The 21,079-nt window shown below is 37.8% G+C and overlaps 4 protein-coding genes across 5 annotated transcripts in view; 2 read left to right on the top strand and 2 right to left on the bottom strand.

Annotated features, from left to right (window-relative positions):
• Positions 1–1,899: 1,899 nt before the first annotated feature.
• Positions 1,900–4,540, bottom strand: LOC107567000 (tripartite motif-containing protein 29-like). The gene is made up of 7 exons (XM_016252583.1): positions 4,452–4,540; positions 4,107–4,251; positions 3,292–3,387; positions 2,848–3,081; positions 2,567–2,717; positions 2,381–2,449; positions 1,900–2,139 (listed from the first exon to the last, which is right to left on the bottom strand). Exons 1-7 carry the CDS (start codon positions 4,538–4,540, stop codon positions 2,129–2,131), a joined length of 795 nt encoding a protein of 264 aa, XP_016108069.1. The 3' UTR covers positions 1,900–2,128.
• Positions 4,541–5,977: 1,437 nt separating this feature from the next.
• Positions 5,978–8,607, top strand: LOC107566990 (tripartite motif-containing protein 55-like). The gene is made up of 8 exons (XM_016252572.1): positions 5,978–6,119; positions 6,224–6,319; positions 6,446–6,591; positions 6,750–6,837; positions 6,981–7,003; positions 7,103–7,227; positions 7,297–7,562; positions 8,291–8,607. The coding sequence occupies exons 1-8, from the start codon at positions 5,979–5,981 to the stop codon at positions 8,369–8,371; spliced, it is 966 nt and encodes a 321-aa protein (XP_016108058.1). The 5' UTR covers position 5,978; the 3' UTR covers positions 8,372–8,607.
• A 187-nt stretch (positions 8,608–8,794) lies between these two features.
• LOC107566996 (corticoliberin-2-like) lies at positions 8,795–10,705 on the bottom strand. 2 transcript variants are annotated; one of them, XM_016252581.1, is made up of 2 exons: positions 10,358–10,705; positions 8,795–9,231 (listed from the first exon to the last, which is right to left on the bottom strand). In XM_016252581.1, exon 2 carries the CDS (start codon positions 9,209–9,211, stop codon positions 8,795–8,797), a length of 417 nt encoding a protein of 138 aa, XP_016108067.1. In that variant the 5' UTR covers positions 9,212–9,231; positions 10,358–10,705. The 2 variants fall into 2 exon arrangements, with proteins under 2 accessions (XP_016108067.1, XP_016108066.1); XM_016252580.1 differs by lacking the exon at positions 10,358–10,705 and adding an exon at positions 9,828–10,175.
• A 4,610-nt stretch (positions 10,706–15,315) lies between these two features.
• Positions 15,316–21,079, top strand: part of LOC107567008 (alcohol dehydrogenase iron containing 1) — a 9,402-nt gene continuing 3,638 nt past the window's right edge. The window contains exons 1-13 of the mRNA XM_016252591.1: positions 15,316–15,440; positions 15,847–15,896; positions 15,968–16,020; positions 16,315–16,368; positions 16,600–16,754; positions 16,853–17,049; positions 17,203–17,280; positions 17,461–17,566; positions 18,155–18,307; positions 18,477–18,575; positions 18,988–19,066; positions 19,448–19,544; positions 19,832–19,989. Of these exons, the coding sequence (XP_016108077.1) occupies positions 15,388–15,440; positions 15,847–15,896; positions 15,968–16,020; positions 16,315–16,368; positions 16,600–16,754; positions 16,853–17,049; positions 17,203–17,280; positions 17,461–17,566; positions 18,155–18,307; positions 18,477–18,575; positions 18,988–19,066; positions 19,448–19,544; positions 19,832–19,989 (1,332 nt within the window). The 5' untranslated portion in view covers positions 15,316–15,387. The remainder of the gene's footprint in view (positions 15,441–15,846; positions 15,897–15,967; positions 16,021–16,314; positions 16,369–16,599; positions 16,755–16,852; positions 17,050–17,202; positions 17,281–17,460; positions 17,567–18,154; positions 18,308–18,476; positions 18,576–18,987; positions 19,067–19,447; positions 19,545–19,831; positions 19,990–21,079) is intronic.

The following is a 21,079-nucleotide window of genomic DNA, read 5'->3' as shown; positions in this document are numbered from 1 at the left end:
TGTAAAATGACTATAAACAGGTTTTCTCATTATATATAATGTATATAAACTAAAATCTAATTTGCATATGAATGTGTTTTTGGGGCAACATGTCATGAAAAAATAAGTGTAATGATGGGAGTAATAATTGACAAGATTTTCATAAAAATATTTAATATTTCATAGGAATATTGAAATATATTTTCTTTCCCTATTCATTTGTTGTGTCTCCCAAAATGCGTAATAAACATGTCCTCTTTAGTCCCGGTGTCCTCAAATGAGGATATGTATGAAATCAACGTCCTGTTTCGTAACAGAAAGTCATTTTTTGATTTGGAACCCCATAACATTTTCCTAAGATGTTGATTTGACACAGTTTAAAAATTAGTCAGATTTAAATGATAATTACAAAACATTATTATATTTCCATAAGTGTCACTAAATTAATATCAGACATTTTTGAAGACCAAGGAGAGTGAGTGGTCATGGTGAAACATCCAAACATTTAGTATCTCTGAAAAGCCCTGAATGTGCTCTGTACAGGACAGAACTGTGGCATGTAGAGTCTCAGAGAAATTCACTAAAATATAATGTACTCGTATGAGGATGCAGGGTCTCAGGAGGTTAAGGAAGAAATCCAAAATGTGCAGCATTAGAGGCCTCCACAAGAAGGGTTGAGAAACATTTTTACAAAACATTTATCACAGGGACAAACCTTTGAAACAACTTTGTTTCTTTGTTTCAATGTTGTGCATTGCTCATGTGACAGTGCCTGCTTGAAAACAGAAGGATTCTCTTTATACAAAATAACTCTCTTTCTTCTCTCAGTCTGTGACTCAGTGTGTATGTGAGTGTATGTATGCCAGCAGTGAGGCCTTCTGCTCCACACATAAAGGTCTCTCTGTTCGCCTGTTCTGTGGTTCTTTTTTCAGTGCTGCCAGTAAAGAAACACCAAAATAGCTTTCATAGTCTCCAACGCTGCTTAACTCAGAAGACTGTTGTTGCTAATCATTTAATGGGGAATACAAATTTAAAGACTGACTTGGACTAGTGGGAGTGTTAGGGAAATCAATGACAACGTCAAATGCTCAATTATCCACTGCATAAAGAATCGTACAAAGGATGCTCTCCAAAGCTTTATAACAAATGTTTAATTTGACATCTTAAAAAGCACACACTTTAAAAAAGATTTTTCCCAGTTGAAAATAAAATAAAGATTGCTGGAGTACATTTTACAGGAAAATACTATTTCAGTCTCTCTACGTCAACATTTCATGTTTAATTTAATGTGTTCAGCCACATTAAAAATGCTTAAATGCTTTTGGACAGAGAAAGAGCACATTCTGATAGTTGAATGGAGCACATATATGTATACAAAAAGAAATTAATGGTGATTAGCAGTCATCTGTGTTTTAAGTACAAAATACATTTGTTTCTTCTTAAAATGCATGTTCATGATTGCAAGAAATTAAGCCCTTATGTCATAAACAGGATATATTTACCAATATTTAACAAGCTAAATTAAAGAAATGAAGACATTAACATCAACAAATAATGTAAACAACATAACATGATCAGCCTTAATGATATGGGATTATTATTGTTAGAATCTCGATACCACCAACATTAAGGATCAAACAGTCTCACACCTATTCCTGGATCTATCCAGAACGCAGGATAGAGAGGCTGAGTGAATGTGATGTGGACTCTGTGAATGAGGGTCATTGTGTCAGAGACGCTGTAGAAGGACAGTGTTCCTGCACCGTGATCCACATATACTCCTATTCTAGAGGAGCTGGAGACTACAGGGACTGCAGTCATTACATTACTGTGCCAGAACTCACATTTGTCAATAAAGCATGCACATCAAAGACCAGCAAGGATTATTAGCTCCAATTCTACTTGCAGCACAGTCTCCCTTCCTGCCAATACTCTTATATGACACTGATATACTCAACCATCCATGTCCAGTCCATCCAACCTCCCAGTAACAGCGTCCACACACACTCTCTCTGCACAACACCTGAAGGTAAGGATCAAATCTTTCTGGATGATCGGGATATGGCTGTTTTTTCTGAGTGTCAGTAAACACTCTGTTCCCTTCAGACAGATAAAGGCGTTTATGTGCTGTGTTTGGGTCCAGTGTAAATCACTGGAAATCTGATGGGGAAAGAATATAAAATCAATAAACTGAATCATCTGAATTTTAATCAATAATACAGCATGTTAGCTGAAACTCATATTGCATGTCTAGTTCAACTTTCAACAGTCAGTCACTATCAAAACATCTAGTTTTGGATACTTATTTGATTCATCAGTGTACACCTGTGTTCTTCATAGTGTTTAAATGTACAGTAGCTTGTTTCTGTGTGTGTGTGTGTGAGCTCATCTGGTCACTTACATTGTAGGAACTCCTTCCTGCTCTCATATTCATGAGTGGGAATGATCTGTATCTCACTAAGGAAACCAACAGACATCCTTGGTGAAAACATTTAAACAATTCCACGTTCATTTTAATGCACATTAAATTGATTGATATTTGACTTATTTCAGAAAGCATGCGTGTCCAGTATTTTACCTCTAGCAGATATCTTTTTTTTCTCCTCTCTGCAGAAATGCTCTAGTTTCTCTCTAAGATCAGACACAGATTTTCCAACATCATCAAAAGAGAGACGAGAACTAACAGTTTGACAGGGTGAGTTTGTAGATCCAGGAGGAACAGAGATAGACTGGAAACTCTACACAGACACAAAGACACAAGAGAAACACCAGCTAAAGACACAAAAACATTTGATAGAAACACAATTTCTGTACAACATACTCGTCCCTTCCTGAAGACCACTGTCCTGTTTGTCAGATCTCTGTTACCTGGAGGAAATGGATGTGATTGTCTGTGTGTGAAAGCTGCTCCAGCTCAGCGTCTCTCCTCCTCAGATCTTCAATCTCCTGCTCAATTCGCTTCAATCGTCCTTCAGTTTGACTCATTTCAGCCTTTTCCTGATCTCTGATCAGCTGTGTCACCTCAGAGTGGCTTCTCTCAATGGAGCGGATCAGCTCAGTAAAGATCCTCTCACTGTCCTCCACTGCTGCCTGTGCAGAGCGCTGTTAGGACACCGAGAGAAAGAAGCATTAGAATCAGTCCATTCACTCAGCTCTTACTGCTACCTCACACAGCCTGTTCCCCACAGTGGGCTTCAGTGGGACTGAAAACGCTCCAGCACCGGCTCCTCACTGACTGACTGGAGGAGAGTCCACACTGAGTCTGAAACAGCTCTTCAGCAGCCAGCAGCTGTTCTTCTGCTCAGAACTCACCTTCTGAGACTCTACAGCCTCTCTCAGCTCCTCAAGCTCCTTCTGTCTCTCCTGGATTTTCTGCTGGAATTTTCTCTGGGTGTCATCCACATGCTTCTGTTAGACCACAGAAATATGTGAAAAATCAGTCCTCTGTTCAATTAGGCGGATCTTAGTCAGATTAAGTTGCCATTTACTCAGAAGTATGGCTACGCAAGACAGGAGAATTATTAACATGTTCTGATACTATTTCATCATAAACAAAAATATATAGAGTATCTTCCTGAATAAAGGCTCACTATAAAAGTGTATCATTAAATGAGGTTCCAAACGTAGGTTCGGGAGGAGCCTAATCATTCAGTCCTGTCAATCATTAGTACGAGCCTATATAAGCAGCACTCATCGCGCAGTCCCAGCGACAATTCTTCAAGCATCCCTCCACCTATTTCTGATATTCTCCCTCTATGTAGTACTGCAATAGGGTGGTTGAACTCGGAGCTCAAACTGAGCCTCGGGTTCGAGCCTCCGTTGAGGACAGCAAGCCAAGTTTTTTTATTTTTTTATTAGCCATCAGCACTGGATGAGCAGGCGAACTCGTGAAACAGAAGAGGACAAATTTCACTCCTACTTTTCTCTGTCCTCTCAAAATGAGATGAATCGTACTTGTGACAACACCATGATAACATAAAGCCATCAATTCAACCAAATTATTTAAAACCTTAGGCTACTGCACATGATAGCTTCTTATTATGTATAAGTTACTTTAATTTTGTCAATAGCGTAGGCTATAAAATATATGATAAAATGCATTTATTTCTGTATGATACAGTTCATACCTGTTTCTCAGTCCTCTCTGCAGCAGCTGATACAGTGTTGTGGTTTTTGTGTTCATCCACCATACACATATAACATATACAGCACTGGTCTATAAACCAGACAGGATTTGATAGCTTTATATTTTCTCCCAGTACAGATGTCACACTTCACATTTCCAGATCCAGGGAAACATTGAGCAGGACGAGCAGCTTGGCGTTTTGTCTTCTTGAGTTTCTCCAGCACTTCAGCCAGCATGGTGTTTTTACCTAAAACAGGTCTTGGAGTGAAGGTCTGTCTGCACTGAGGGCAGCTGTAGACTCCCTTCTGATCATCCTGATCCCAGCAGCCTGTAATACAGCTCATACAGTAACTGTGTCCACAGGGAACTGTCACTGGATCCTTCAGTAGATCCAGACAGATTGAACAGCTGAACTGAAACACTGGATTCTGCCATTTTACAGGGTGTAGGTACAAATAAACACAGAGACATTGAACTGTTACACTCCCTGGTTTCCTGGTTTTGTGTTAAGACAGACGTGTGCGTCTGTACGCGTGACACACCTGTAGTATCTGGAAACTGTTCACAATAAAAAGGTCCACAAGTTCAGCAACTGTGAAAAATATAAAGCAATACTGAACGTCTAGATGGCGCTCTAACACTGTTTTTCATGTCAGTGTAGTCAAGTCAAGTCACCTTTATTTATATAGCGCTTTTAACAATACTGATTGTGTCAAAGCAACTGTACAGCATTTATTAGGAAAATATTGTGTCAATGATGCAAAATGATAATAGTGAACACTCAATTTGTGTTGTGTCTAGTGATAGGCTACCTGAACTCGTTTTTAATAACGATTTTAATAAATAAATAAATAAATAACAATGTTAGTTTTCTAAATTAATATTTGTCTAGAAAACCAATTGACGACAATTTAAGCAAAAGCTTTTAAATGAAACTTTTTTAAAGACCGTTAGATAGAAGTAGCAGAAATAGAAGAGCGTCTCCTTTACACGTAGGCTAAGTAAGTCAAATTTGAACAAGAAAAGCATCTCATTAAACTTGTTTGGGAAAAGATGACTTGTCTGAAAGACTGGACTTGTGTGGTGGTTTCCAGGGGTGTGAGTGTGATTCCAGGCCGGGCAGGGGAGGTTTGCGAGCTTGTGGTGGGGGGCAGACAGCTGTCCGGTCTCGCGCGGCGCAGTTTTCATATATGGTCACGTAATCATGGCAACCTTGACATACCCGTTCTAAAAACAGACCAGACGTGGAGGAAGGTGACGAAGCGTTTTGTACGCGTCCCACACGGGTAGACAGTATTGCAACTGCATTTCTTTTGTAAGAAAATAAAAATAAAATAGACCAACACACACCAGAGTGTGTTCGACGAGTGCGTGCGCTCCGCGTGATGAGCGTGGATTTGGATTCTTGGTGCCCAAGAACGCGCGAGACCATGGAGAGTTTGGAGAGGCAGCTGATATGCCCAATTTGCCTTGAGATCTTCACCAAGCCGGTGGTGATCTTACCGTGCCAGCACAACCTCTGCCGCAAATGTGCCAATGACATCTTTCAGGTACCGCCAGTATAGGCCTATACAAAACTTAAAGTTAACATCTATTTTTGGAGCATGGTATTTTATAACACTATATTTCAAAAAACATCTTGAGAAGCTGGTATGAACATTTGGTATGTTACTGGTTCAAGATTGTCTTGTGCTTGGAATGGCTTGGAACAGCTATTAACCAGTTTAGACATGTTCCAAAAGTATCCGTTTAAGCTTGATTTTCTTGTGGTGCTTTTAAAATCAGCAGCCGTACTGCTGTATAGTGATGACAACTTATTATTTATAATACATATTTGTGTATACAATTGGAGAAGTTGGTGAAGCTATGGTTGATGTGTGAGGAGCATCCGGATGAGAAGATTAATATATACTGTTTGACGTGCTCTATTCCCACTTGTTCGCTATGTAAAGTCTTTGGGAGTCATCAGTCCTGTCAGGTTGCTCCACTCAAATCTGTCTACGAGACCCAGAAAGTGAGACTGCTTTAAATCGATCTTTTTGCTTTCCTCTCCCTGCACCTCTGTATTTAATCTTCATGATGATTGATCAGTTTATATTTATGTGATTGTGTGCGCAGACCGAGTTGTCTGATGGTGTTGCTGTGTTGGTTGGCAACAATGACAGAATTCAGGGCGTCATCAGTCAGCTGGAGGAAAGCTGCAGCGCAGTGGAGGTCAGTGTGTGTGTGTGTGTGTTATCAACAGCAATTACCTTTTTTTTTTACCATGTCTTCAACGTTTAGTTATTTCTTACATTATGGTCCTTGTAATGATGTCAGTGCATGTGTGTTTGTGTGTAGGAGAACGGTCGTAGGCAGAAGTCTCGTGTATGTGAGTGGTTTGATCGTCTGTATGCTCTTCTGGAAGAGCGCAGAGGAGAACTCACACTGAAGATCACCGCAGAACAGCAGGAGAAACTTAACTACATCGGTGGCCTACAGTGCAAGTACATGCACACACACACACATAAATGCACACAACACATTTATCTGCTTCACTCAAAGTTTTTTAATGTGTTAACAGCATATTTTCTTTATTTTTCCATAATAAGTATGTTTATGCAGGTTTTACACACTCTGCTAATCACAGCAATCATCTGTGCAGGTACAGAGAGCACCTGGATAACACAGCTAAATTAGTGGAGACAGGATTTCAGACGATGGAGGAATCTGAGATGGCCATCTTCTTGCAGGTCTGCCAAGTTCTTTATTGTAGTCTTGCATGTTTTTCTTTAACAAAAACACTTAAAAGTAAAATAATATGTTGTGTATTAGAAAAGAAAGCATGTTTTTCCTAAACAATGGATTGTTTTTAATCTACATGTCTCTCGAACAGAATACAAAGCCTCTACTACAAAAGTAAGATTCAAATAATCATTTTACTGATTATAACTTTTTTTTAACTGTACACTTCATCCTTCTGATGCCATCTTATTCATTATGTCTTCTTCATCTCAGGATAGCAGAAGGCAGGAATGTGTCTCATTTAGAAAAGGTGGAACGTGGATATGAAAATATGGATCATTTCACTGCAAACTTCAGCTCTGAACGAAGAACAATACTCAGCATGGACTTTACCAAGGGTAAATTAACTCAGTTTTTTTTTTTTTAATCTGTTCCTTTATATAATATCTTTCTCTCTGTTATTGTAGATGGTGATGAAAATGAAGAGGATGAGGATGAGGAAGAATTAGCAGGTACTGTTAGTCCAGAGACTGAGACATCTTCATTGGCTACACCTGCCCCGGCCCAGCAGAGACAAACCGCTGTACCGACATCTCCACCAATGGCAGCTGACTCCTCCCAGATGTCATCAAAACCAAGTCAATCAGTGAACATCAACCCAGCAGAGAACACACCCTTATTTACGCCCACTCTAGACACAAGTCACAACTCTTCCACAGACGCACCTGCTCAGGTATTGGGTTGAACTGTTCTGGAACAGTGTTGTAAATACAACTTCACCACTGATTTCTAGTCGTGTCCTCTTTTGGAAGGCCAAACAAAGTATTTTCGCTTTTGCAACGAAACACACAGCATCTTCACAACATGGTGGCGGGGCGGTGGCAGCAACAATAAAGTTACGCAACATTTGGGCGGCGTTATGCAAATCTTCCCACATCGTGACGTAGACATGTGGGGGTGTGTTTAAATGAGGCGTTTTAGGAGGGCGTGTACGAGTCTTAACTTTGATAAAGAATATCTCTTTGGGTTTGAGACTTTAGTCTTTGCAACTTTAGGGATCTTATCTATTCACGAACAGCTTGTAACACTCCAAAGAGAGAGGAAAACTTGAAATCGCATCATATGACCCCTTTAAACATGAGCAATAGGCTGGTAGCTTCAGAATCTGAGCTGCTAGTCAAAAGGCTGGAAGTTTTTGTCCCAAAAGAGCTGAGAACAAAACCAGAACAATCCTGAATTACGAGTGACAATCAAAAAAAGCCTAAACTCTGACCTGCCCCATCTCTAACCTTTCAGTCATTTCAAAACTATTTCATATGACCACCGATAGATACTGTATTATGTTATGACCACAAATCACTATGAAAACCCTTTTGCTCTGTCTTACTGCTTCCATTTCTGTCCAGCCATCGCCATCTGTCTCTTTCCATCTCATTTTCTCCTTCTTTTCCATATATTTAGGTAACTGCCGATCCCAGCCAGACATCTGAGGATGGACCATGCCACGTTTTCTCTTTTTCCTGGTTAAATATGCCAAAATAATATCAGACTAAGTTAGTAAACCTGCAACATCACAGTACGTTCCAGAAAAGTACTTCATAACTAATATTTTGTTACTTTGACACTACAGTCATAAATATGCATTCAATATCAAAGTAGGAATTTGGCGAGATGAAAACACAACTGTTAGGCCTAAATATTCATTGATAATATTTTCTGACTAAAGTAGCTGACTAAAATGGAAAATAAAGGATTATTAATACGTGTATAAGTCTTGTCTTTTGTATATGTTCCTACTGAGGATATGCCTGTTTCTGAATAAATTAAAAGATGAAGGAAAAGGCCTACAAGAACTAAAAGATTATTCACATGTAAACCCTAAACATGTCTAACGCCACTTTAGCAAGAAACATAAAATCATATTTTAATACGTTATACATATAATGTATTTGTGTAAGACGTGTATTATTTTCCTAAATCGTCCATAATCTTGCGGTTGTTGCTCGCGCGCTGGGCCAGTTGTTCGGCTCGCGCCATCTGCAGCACCTCGCGCAGCAGGTGAAAAGTCAGATCCAGCGAAATTGGCGGATCCTCAGACCGTCGCTCCCGCTCCTCGAAGCTGTTTATGATCTCGTTACCGACACTACCGAGCTTACCTCCTAACCGCCGCTGCGTGAGCTGCAGCTGAAGCGCCTCGGTGCGTGTCGGTGATCTCCGGTCTGGCGCGCGCGGACTGTGAGCGGCGTTGTCCAGCCTGATGAAGTACTCCGCTCCTGAGCGCATCAGAACCGGCAGCTGCGTGTTCGTGTGTCCGGGGGCGGATCCAGAAAGCGAGACAAACACACCGAGGGACACAGCAGCGAGTAGCACGTGCAGCTTCATTGAGGGAAACTTCCGGTTATCTGAATAAACGTGAAATAATGGGCGATAAAAACGTGAACAGGACTTGAAAAAGTTTTCTCTCTCTCTCTCTCTTTATTCTTTAATGTGTGCATGACTTTTATACATTAATACTTTCTTTTTATATAACCCATATATGGGTTCCAGAAATCTGAGACTAGCCTACTGCACTTTTTAACCTGAAAATGTTCTATTCCATTTGAGCATTTTTAATGACATGCGGGCATATAGTCATCCTGTTACGCTTTAATGTTTACATTTAGTCATTTAGCAGACGCTTTTATCCAAAGCGACATACAAATGAGGACAATGCAGTCAAAACTAACAAAAGAGCAACAATTTTAACGTTTAAAAATGTCATGTTTAATGCATTTTTTTGTTGCAGTGTAGCCAATAGTTTCACGTCATAACATTTCAAAATTCCATACCTTATGTCTGGCTTTAAGAAAAAAAGTGGGCTCAGACTTTTGATTCGATTTCATTACTTTTATTACAAACAACTATTTCAAATAATTAACTAACACTTTCACGCATTAGCATAGCTACAGTTTACGATTTATGTCATTTTGTAAAAGGCATGATTTGAGTGAATGCTTACCTCGGGTCGGTGTCTACTGGAAATGACCTTGTTTGTGAGAGTCGGTTGTCGGTGCATCTCGAGCATCAGTGGGGTTTATTTATATGAGGCGAAGAGCATCTTATTTCTGAGATGACAGAATCACCGGAATGAGTCATGGAATAATTGGCTGCGGTTCAAGTAAATCCAAAATGAAAATGCTCCTGCATTCCGTCGTGTGTTTAGTTCACGTTGTAGATTTAATCGAGAGTCAGTCTCCTCTGAATTAACCGGGACTTTCTTAATTCGTGTTAATGAATCTGATTCAACCGCCGGTAATTGAGCGACTCTGTTGATGACGCACTGAAGCGCCGAGGGAGAGCAGCGCACCTCCACACTGTAAAGAAATAAGTGTCATTTTAACTGTAAAAACGCTACAGAAAAAAACTGTTTCATTACTTTTATTACAAACAACTATTTCAAATAATTAACTAACACTTTCACGCATTAGCATAGCTACAGTTTACGATTTATGTCATTTTGTAAAAGGCATGATTTGAGTGAATGCTTACCTCGGGTCGGTGTCTACTGGAAATGACCTTGTTTGTGAGAGTCGGTTGTCGGTGCATCTCGAGCATCAGTGGGGTTTATTTATATGAGGCGAAGAGCATCTTATTTCTGAGATGACAGAATCACCGGAATGAGTCATGGAATAATTGGCTGCGGTTCAAGTAAATCCAAAATGAAAATGCTCCTGCATTCCGTCGTGTGTTTAGTTCACGTTGTAGATTTAATCGAGAGTCAGTCTCCTCTGAATTAACCGGGACTTTCTTAATTCGTGTTAATGAATCTGATTCAACCGCCGGTAATTGAGCGACTCTGTTGATGACGCACTGAAGCGCCGAGGGAGAGCAGCGCACCTCCACACTGTAAAGAAATAAGTGTCATTTTAACTGTAAAAACGCTACAGAAAAAAACTGTTAATAGGTTAACAGTAAGTTCCCGTACTATATACAGGGGAAAACGGTAAAATATCTAACCAGATATTTCATGTAATTGTACAGTAAAATGCTGTTAATTTTACAGTTTTCAGAAGTAAAAATAACAAATCAATGTATGATTTACAGTCAAAAACTGTAAACTGATATTCCCAGAATTCCCTGCATGACACTCCACATTGAAAGTATTTTGTTTAAATAATCATGTTTTTTTAATCGTTTTTGTTATTAGTTATGTATATTTGGGCTTTCTGTTACATCTTCTGTTGGTTAATGAAAGTTTAATGCATTATTTAAGTATCATGTGTGTTACCATGATGGTGTTTTGTGTTTGCATGAATGTGCACCTTCTATATATTAGTATATACTTCTTCATGTAGCTTTCTCTTTTACCACCTGCATTATTATGGTGGTTGTCAGTATGTTAAAGGTACAAAACAGATTTTAATAGTAGTGTGCATTGTTGAATTTACTGGTTTGCATTCAAATTTTCTTGTTTGTTTTTGGCCGTAAACCACAGCTGCCAAAATTATTTTGTAAAAACTACAGAATTTTTTTTTTTACAGTGCACCTGTTCAAATCGTTGGCACAGATGAGCGCAAGATCTGAGACACGAGTAATCAATCCAGGGTACGGTGTCAAAGGGCCTCCCACGCGGGATCAGCTGGTTTACATCTTACCTCATTAAAATAATCACAAACATGGACAAAATGCATTCATCCATTTTCCAAATTGCCTGTCGTGGGAGTGCTGGAGCTCAAACATGAATGGCCAGCCATGAAACGGGGACAGTTATTGAGTCACTACCCTGCATTATAGCTACAAATAATGTGTTCATGTATGTGCCTTATTTAGGAGCAGAGGCGGGCACTAACTAAGTACATTTACTTGAGTATTGTACTTAGGTACACTTTTTAAGTATCTGTACTTTACTTGAGTATTATTTTTTCTGGGAACTTATGACTTTAACTTCACTACATTTGAAAGACAAATATTGTACTTTTCACTCCACTACATTTCTATCAAGGTCCTCAAAGTAGAAAGTTGTTACTATGTGGCAGCTCTGAAAGTCAGTGGGTGATTTTTTCTTCTTCTCTAAAACGTGACTTTCTTTTTTTCAGACACTTTATCAGTAATCACTCTTGGGGCTACATCAAGTGATTTCCCAGCATTTTTTTTAATACTGACCAGTTGCAAATGCAACAATTCAATAATAAGAAGTTAATATTGTGGTATACATTACACACAATATTGTCTGATTTTGCTAAATTGTGTACGTGAAAATATTACCTATAAAGCCACAGAAGAACTGTTGTGCATCTCCTAATAAAACACAATAGGTGTTGGACTTGAAGCAGAACTGCACAGACTGTTCTGTGTGTGACATCAAAGTACCGCGAGAGCGATTAGACAGCATTTAAAATGTTTGTTTTGATGTCAAATAAGTCTGTTGCTGTTTTGCTTTTTTGTTAAAGCAGTGTTGCTGTTGTAAAGTTATACAGCTACAGTTGTGTTGCTGGGTTTTAAAGCAGGTTTGATTATTTATCTTCCTTATCACTCTGTATTTACAGGATTTCACTGTACTGTATTCAGTAGGTGTAATGTATTCTAAGTTGCTTCAGAAGTATTGCAAGTACTACGTACAACAATAAAACAGTGCATTGACATAAAAAAAGGAAATTTACTTTTGGTACTTAAGTACTTTTAAAAGCAAGTACTTCTGTACTTTTACTTGAGTAAAAATCTGTCTTTACAACTTTGACTTGTAATGGAGTAATATTTGACCAGCAGTATCTGTACTTTCACTCAAGTAATGGAGTTGAGTACTTTGTCCGCCTCTGTTTAGGAGGAACAGGTGCTTTTTTGTTTAGTAAAATGTTAGTCTGTAGGGAAATGTGAACTTATACGCAATTTCATAAATTTGATAGAATTTGATAAGTTTGTTAAAAAAAGCTTTCTTTTGGTTTTTCAGCTAATAAAATATGTTTTGCTAATGTTCAGGGATAGTTCACCCAAAAATGAAAATTCTGTCATCCTTTATTCAACATTTATTGCACCCTGTATGAATTTATTTCTACTGCTTAACTCAAAAGAAGATATATTGAATAATATAGGTAAACAGTTTTTGGTCCCTATTGACTTCCATAGTATTTTTTTCTGAAGTCCGTGGGGAATAACAACTGCTTTGTTACCAACATTCTTAAAAACATCTTGTTTTTTGTTCAACAGGTGCTTTTTTGTTTAGTAAAATGTTAGTCTGTAGGGAAATGTGAACTTATACGCAATTTCATAAATTTGATAGAATTTGATAAGTTTGTTAAAAAAAGCTTTCTTTTGGTTTTTCAGCTAATAAAATATGTTTTGCTAATGTTCAGGGATAGTTCACCCAAAAATGAAAATTCTGTCATCCTTTATTCAACATTTATTGCACCCTGTATGAATTTATTTCTACTGCTTAACTCAAAAGAAGATATATTGAATAATATAGGTAAACAGTTTTTGGTCCCTATTGACTTCCATAGTATTTTTTTCTGAAGTCCGTGGGGAATAACAACTGCTTTGTTACCAACATTCTTAAAAACATCTTGTTTTTTGTTCAACGCAAAAAAAGAAACTCATACAGGTTTGGAACAACTTGTAAATTGACATAATTTTCATTTTTGGCTGAACTTTCCCTGTATGAAAACATTTCTGAACTTTCATAATGTCCAGTTTACAAAAATAATTTTTATAACTTTTTTCCTTAGTTATGCAGATGATAAGGGAACATTCCTTTTTCATTTCGCAAACATTATGGGAACGTTACTTTTGAATGTTCTCTAAACATTCTGAAACAAGTAATTAAAAATGTTAGATGAACATTCAAGTAAAACGTTTCAGAAAATAATTAATCTCATTTATATAAAAGTGTTTGTGTTTCGAATGGTTTCTGTTATATTATTCTGGTATAATTACTAACAGATTAAATAATTATGTTAAAGTGGTTCAGCTGTTAGAAAAAGTGTTCTGTTAAAATCAATTAACACAGACAGCTGCTTCACACTGAACAGTTCAACACAACACCATTAATTAATTATGACTTGAGTAAACACAGTCAGCACACTGTGATAACACAGCAGGGACATGCTTTATGCATCATTTCATGACTGTGGTATAAATAAATAGGCTATATTTTTAGATTTTTTTCTGTAGTATGTTTTCATGCATCTTGCAGGAGTCAAATTGTACAAATGTATATTTTGTCAAGCAGTTGTTTTATTTCTTGGTTTCCAAACACCTAGTTCTTGTGATTGATTGATTGATTGATTGATTTTTGGTGGCTCTGTAGCTGTTGGATGAACAAGTGAACGCAATAAAACTACACTGGTAACTATACAATAAAGGGAGACTTTAATGAAAAGTAGGCTACTCTATAATTGTTTTAATAATTTTTTAAAACTTTGCTAAAAAAAAGAAGAAGAAGAAGCCTTAGGCAATTTAAAGGGGTCATATGATGCGATTTAAGTATTTTCTTTCTCTTTGGAGTGTTATAAGCTCTTGGTGCATAAAGAAGATCTGTAAAGTTGCAAAGACTAAAGTCTCAAATCCAAAGAGATATTCTTTATAAAAGTTAAGAGTTAGCCACGCCTACCTAAAACGGCTCGTTCTAACACGCCCCCACATGTCTACGTCACGATGTGGGAAGATTTGCATAACGCCGCCCAAATGTTCACGCAAAGAAAGAAGGCATAACTTTTATTCACGCTGTAGTATTGTTGTTGCCGCCGCCATGTCATGAAGGCGCTGTGTTTCGTTGTGAAAGCGAAACTACTTTGTTTGGCCTTCCAAAAGAGGACGATATCTGCTTTGTCATGCCTGGAGCTGATTGGTGCTGGTTGCTGAGGAAATACTACAACTTTGCGCTGTGGCTCACCAGATCGGATTTCACCGTGGACGAAGCGGAGTCCAGCCCGGGGTCGTGACATGTGGTTGCCGCAAGCCCTCCGGACACTCATTCGTCGAATCCGCCGGCCGTGCCGTTCTTAAGCCCACCGGCCTCCGCTCACTCTAGCCCTCCAGCCGTTCCGCACTCTAGCCCCCGGCCTCTGCTCACTCTAGGCCGCCACCGCTCACTCTAGGCCACACTTAAATATAAATATAAATATAAATATAAATATAAATATAAATATAAATATAAATATAAATAGTCATGTTTCCGCCTCAGTCATGAGTTATATTTTTTATATTTAAAGCAAGTTTTTTGGGCAGTGTAGAGTATATGTTTGTTGTTTGTCTTTTCTCTGATAATTTCTCTGATCACAAATGCAGACATGGTTTTATGTTTATGCATAGTATAAGTCAGTATAATCCATAATTATGTCCCCATTGAATGCAACGAATGCCTCGTTTATAATAGGTTTTCATGTTTTTGAATCATCATTAATTCCCATTGTGACAACTTAAATATAAATATAAATATAAATATAAATATAAATATAAATATAAATATAAATAGTCATGTTTCCGCCTCAGTCATGAGTGCATACCTGTCAGCAGGTGGCAGACGGACACGGTGCGAACTGTAAGCAGCTGGAGGCGCGCACTAGCGGGCGCGAGCAGGAATCATGGCAGGCGGTGAGAGAGCCGCTCATCTGATGCGTCAGCTCGCGAGCGCGGCGTAAGTTTAAATCGTTCAAGTTTGCACCGTTAAGGTATTAAAGTGTGTTAGTTTTAGTGAGTGCACGTTCATATTTCTATGTGTATAGGTTATGCATGTTGACTCTCGTCAATGCCCTAAGATAAGAAAGAATTGTAAACAGACCCTTAAAGGGACAGTTCACCAAAATAAATTCTGACATAATGTACTCAACCTCATGTTGTTCCAAACCTGGAGGACTTTCTTTCTTATGTGGAACAGAAAATAAGATATTAGGCAGAATGACAGCCTCAGTTTTCGTTTAATTTCATTGCAATTCTTTTTTCCAGAATGGTGACTGATTTCTCCTGCCAAACATCTCCTTTTTGTTTTCCACAGAATAATCATTATAACAACTGATATTTTTTGAACGCAATATGTTTTATAGGTGCAGATGCCCAGCTCATTCTCAAGCATATTCCCACACTTATAACCGAGGTAAAATATTTCAGTGATTTTTCTCGGAATAAATGGACTCTGCCATATGTGAGTGTATTTTGTGTGTGTAGTTTCTACAGGTGAGGTTCATATGTGTGAACGGAAAACAGATTATGCATTTGAAGTAAGTGCACAACATGCATGCATTTAATATTCGATAGTTATGCGTTGTGAAATATAGTTTCACCACTTATAGTTTTTTCAAACAATGTTAAATATTAGATTTTATGCCTTGTTACATGATTTACAGTTATTTATTGTGAAACACTTTTCTCTTAATCAATGTCAGTCACTCAGTATAATTATTAATCTGAATATCCAGGAGTTACATCATAACATCAAAGATCTTTATACTATAATAATTATAAATATTATTATTATTGTGGTTATCCATTTCATTCTTGTTGATCTGTTTCAGATGGCTTGTTCAAATATCAGATATGGAGCAGGAGTTACCAGAGAAATTGGCATGGTAAAGGAATATTTCACCCCAAAATTAAATTGTATAATCATTTACTCACCCTCATGTTCTTCATGTTTTTGTATGTGCTCCATTTGTAGGCACTGAACTGATTAAGTAGACTCTATTATTGCTCATCATATTGCATATTGCTCAGAATGTCCCTGTTCAGTTGATTTCAGTTTAGCTTTGGAGTTGTAGGTCGTTGGTTGTGAAGTTTGCTGTTTTGGCTGATATAATCAGGATTTGCAGAACATGGGAGCACGTAATGTGTGTCTGATGACGGATAGGACCTTGTCTCAGCTGCCGCCAGTTGGAGTAGTGCTGGACTCATTGACAAAACATGGAGTCAAATATAAGATCTATGAGGATGTGCGAGTAGAACCAACAGACAAAAGGTGAACTGTGCAGATTGTTGGCAGTTTTAATTGATGTCCATATAAGTGTTTCAAATTAAAAACAACAGTGCAAAAGCAACTTCTCTTTCTCTTTTCAGCTTTAAAGCAGCGATTGATTTTGCCAAACAAGGACATTTTGATGTGTATGTTGCTGTGGGCGGGGGCTCTGTGATTGACACCTGTAAAGCAGCCAATCTCTATGCATCTCATCCAGAGGCAGAATTTCTAGACTTTGTCAATGCACCAATTGGAAAAGGAAAACCCATCACAGCCACACTAAAGCCACTAATTGCTGGTACAAAGTCAAACTTAATATTAGTTTTTCTTTTTTTCCCCTTTCTGTCTCTCTTAACAACCATTGACCATAGAACAACCATTTAAAAACTATTGCAGATATGCACACACATTATACGTGTTTTTGTTGTGTGTGTGTCTGTGTATGTGAAAGTTCCTACTACGGCTGGAACGGGGAGTGAAACTACAGGAGTGGCGATCTTTGACTTTGAAAACCTGAAGGCCAAAACTGGTTTGCAGAACCATTTTACTCATTAACATTTCATCATCGTTCTCCATATACAGAGTTGAGAAAGGTTGAGTGTTGAGTTTTAGGTTTAAGATGACGTAATGGTTAAAGGGTTAAATAGTTAGGGTGTAGTGTGTAAGTTTGTTGTGTAAGCTTAGCACATTAATGTGTTTGTCTTTTCAGGTATTGCAAATCGAGCCCTAAAGCCCACTTTGGGAATGGTGGATCCCCTACATACTCTTCACATGCCATCCAGAGTGGCAGCTAACAGTGGCTTTGATGTGCTCTGGTGTGTGTGTTTACATGCACACAGTATTTATTAACTATGTTCTAACTAAGGCAATCACTAAACAAGGTAACAGCATTATTAACTGTGAGAAAATGTAAGTATACTGACAGAAAGTACTGGTTTGAGGATTCTGTATAAACCTGCTTTATTATCTGCCCATTTGGTGTTTCTAATTTTTTGAATGAAAGGAAATAAAACGACTTATTAATGCTAATGTATAGTAAAATAAAAAAATTTCATGTAATGGCAAAGCTGAATTTTTAGCAGCCGTTAGTTTTCTGTGTCACATGATCTTTCAGAAATCATTCTAATATACTGATTCTAATATGATACTAATTTTTATTTCAGGATTCTTTGATGAATAGAAAGTTAACAGCATTTATTTGATCATTATCTTTTGTAACAATGTACAGTAAATGTCTTTACTGTCACTTTTGATCAATTTGATGCATCCTTGCTGAATAAAATTATTAGTGTCTTTAAAAAAATCTTACTAACCCCAAACTTTTGAACGGTCGTGTGTATATTTGATATTTATGTTTAGATAATGATATTCATTGTGCTTGTTTTAAAACCTTCTCTTTTTAGTCATGCATTAGAGTCATTCACTGCTTTGCCGTATTACCTAAGGAGTCCCTGCCCATCCAACCCCATCAATCGCCCAGCTTACCAGGGCAGCAATCCAATCAGTGATGTTTGGGCAAGACATGCTCTCAAGATCGTTGCCAAATACTTGAAGAGGTATGTTCCTGTTTTTAGGATGTATAATATGATTTAGGTCATGAGTTTTGTTGTTTATTGACTATTTGGGTACTTTATTGAAATATTTGATGTTTTAATTTTTTCTGTATTTTAAAGTTATTATATTGAAATGTAATAATGTTAAGATATGAAGACGCGTGTGTTGTAGGGCGGTGCGTGATGCTGGAGATGTGGAGGCTCGTTCCAGCATGCACCTGGCCAGTGTGTTTGCTGGAATTGGCTTTGGCAATGCAGGAGTCCATTTATGGTAATTAAACAGAACTAACATTAAATTAACACCCAAAAAAGAGTTGATTCTGGTAATGAGTTTGGCAGCGTCAAATTGCAACACACTTAAGAGACTGCTAATGGAATCACTAGTGCTGCACTGTAGTAATTCTCCATATTTGTGTACATCAGACAGCACAGGTGGACTGAACTTACTGCTGTGAGAGTTCAAGGAAAGGCGTAGAGATCTCACAGCTCTTGTTGAAAGTTAGTAATGGCTAGCTGGTGATGCAGGCATTGACCTTCATGACACTTTTAAGATAACATGCCTTTCATTTCAATCCGATAGGAAAATCACATGTACAGTGATGTCCTTCCAATAGTTCTATTGATATTTATTTGTGGAATTTATCTGATAATGTGTCGTTGACTTTTCCTTTTCTTTGTTCAAGTCATGGAATGTCGTATCCCATTGCTGGGAATGTCAAAACTCACAGGGCTAAAGGCTACAATGTAGAACATCCTATAGTGGTAACTATAAACTGTATTACACTACCGTTCAAAAATTTGGGGTCAGTACGTTTTTTTTTCTTTAGCACCAAATCAGCATATTAGAATGATTTCTGAAGGGTCTGAAGGTTTTTTTTAAATTGAAGTGATATTTCACAATATTGCTGATTTTACTGTATTTTTGATCAAATAAATGCAGCCTTCGTGAGACTTAAAAATATAAAAAATGACAAAAATATATTTTTATATTTTATATTATATTTTTATATTTTTAATAATATATATATATAAAAAAAATCTTATTGACCACAAACTTTTGAATAATCGGATCTCAAAGTAGTTTCTTTTGTGTTTTTTCTTGGTGGCAGATTCCCAGTGTTTTACACTGCCATTTTCTTTCAGCCTCATGGACTGTCTGTAGTTCTTACTTCCCCTGCTGTTTTTGCCTTCACTGCAAACATGTGTCCTGAGCGCCACCTGGAGGCAGCACAAATACTAGGTAAAATGCATAGAAGGCTAAACTCAAAACTGTGTCAAATATTAACACTGTAATGTTATAGTAGCTTATAAAGATGTCTCATTCAGAAAAGCTGCTAAAGAAATGTATTAATTTGTGTTGCTGTGTTGGAAAGTGAAATGTTTATTGTGTAAAATGCATATTTAGTTTGTGCTGTTTATGTTATGAATGACTTTATTTTTAGGAGATAATTTTATAGAAAGTTCTATGTTTGAAACATTGTATGATTTAATTGGCCATGGTTAATGTTTGTGTATGTGTTTTATAAGGTACCGATGTGAGTAGCATCAAGAAAGATGATGCTGGCCGTGTGTTGGCTGACACTCTCAGATCATTTCTGTATGACCTGGAAGTGGAGGATGGCTTGTCTTCAATTGGCTACACTAAAGAGGACATTCCATCTTTGGTGAAGGGCACCATCCCTCAGGTCAACATATCACGTCACGTCCCTGTACTAAAAACGCTACAGAGATAATTTTTTTGCTGAAAGTTGAAATTCTGCTCCATCAAAAATCACCCAAGCAGCTTAATCACCCGAGAATGAGAAATAAGGCAATTTAAAGGGCTGGACTCCTTCAGCTAAAGTGACTCTTTACAAGAAAGAAACTACAGCTATAATAATTATGATAACTATAATTAATATCTAATATTTGTAATTTCATAATTATTCGTTCATGTTAATTGTTGATATTTGTTATATTTAAAGGGGTCATATGATGCGATTTCAAATTTTCCTTTCTCTTTGGAGTGTTACAAGCTCTTGGTGCATAAAGAAGATCTGTAAAGCTGCAAAGACTAAAGTCTCAAATCCAAAGAGATATTCTTTATAAAAGTTAAGAGTCAACCACGCCTACCTAAAACGGCTCGTTCTAGCACGCCCCCACATGTCTACGTCACGATGTGGGAAGATTTGCATAACGCCGCCCAAATGTTCACGCAAAGAAAGAAGGCGTAACTTTTATTCTCGCTGTAGTATTGTTGTTGCTTTGCTTGTGTCCACCACATTTAATGGAGGACTGTTTCCTGATCCAGGTAGAGTAGACTACAATGTCGGCTGTTCTGACTCACAGACTGTAAGTATGTTTTCATATTTAAAGGATTTGCTACAGACGATTCAAACGCGAGTTTTGAGCAGTGTAGAGTAGCGCTTGTTGTTTGTCATTTCTCCGATCACAAATGCAGACATGGTTTATGTTTACACGGCGCGATGCAACGCAACGCGTAAAAAGACAGTATAAGTCATTATAATCCATAATTATGTCCCCACTGGATGCAACAAATGCCTCGTTTATAATGGGTTTTACTGGTTTTGTCTCGTCACACTGGGACACGGCATCAACAGTATGGAGAGGGGCGTAACATTTCCGTCACATGCTTGAGGTATTCGGCCAATCACAACGCACTGGATAGCTGGCCAATCAGAGCACACCTCGCTTTTCAGACAGATGAGCTTTGTAAAAATCAACACATTTCAGAAAGGCGGGGCATAGAGGAGAAACAATAATGTACAGTATGTG

This window comes from Sinocyclocheilus grahami, unplaced genomic scaffold (assembly GCF_001515645.1).
Source record: "Sinocyclocheilus grahami isolate Dianchi unplaced genomic scaffold, SAMN03320097.WGS_v1.1 scaffold1120.1, whole genome shotgun sequence".
Taxonomy (NCBI): Eukaryota; Metazoa; Chordata; class Actinopteri; order Cypriniformes; family Cyprinidae; genus Sinocyclocheilus; species Sinocyclocheilus grahami.
Note: the sequence above shows the minus strand (reverse complement) of the source record. Positions and strands in the feature narration are given on the sequence as shown.

Coding starts and splice junctions, on each gene's coding strand:
- LOC107566990 (XM_016252572.1), top strand. CDS start 5,979: ATGTGTGAGGAGCATCCGGATGAGAAGATTAATATATACTGTTTGACG. Junction 6,120..6,223: donor CTGTCTACGAGACCCAGAAA/GTGAGACTGCTT, acceptor TTGTGTGCGCAG/ACCGAGTTGTCTGATGGTGT. Junction 6,320..6,445: donor AAAGCTGCAGCGCAGTGGAG/GTCAGTGTGTGT, acceptor GTTTGTGTGTAG/GAGAACGGTCGTAGGCAGAA.
- LOC107567000 (XM_016252583.1), bottom strand. CDS start 4,540: ATGGCAGAATCCAGTGTTTCAGTTCAGCTGTTCAATCTGTCTGGATCT. Junction 4,252..4,451: donor TCCCTGTGGACACAGTTACT/GTATGAGCTGTA, acceptor GGAAATGTGAAG/TGTGACATCTGTACTGGGAG. Junction 2,450..2,566: donor AGAGGAGAAAAAAAAGATAT/CTGCTAGAGGTA, acceptor CAAGGATGTCTG/TTGGTTTCCTTAGTGAGATA.
- LOC107566996 (XM_016252581.1), bottom strand. CDS start 9,211: ATGAAGCTGCACGTGCTACTCGCTGCTGTGTCCCTCGGTGTGTTTGTC.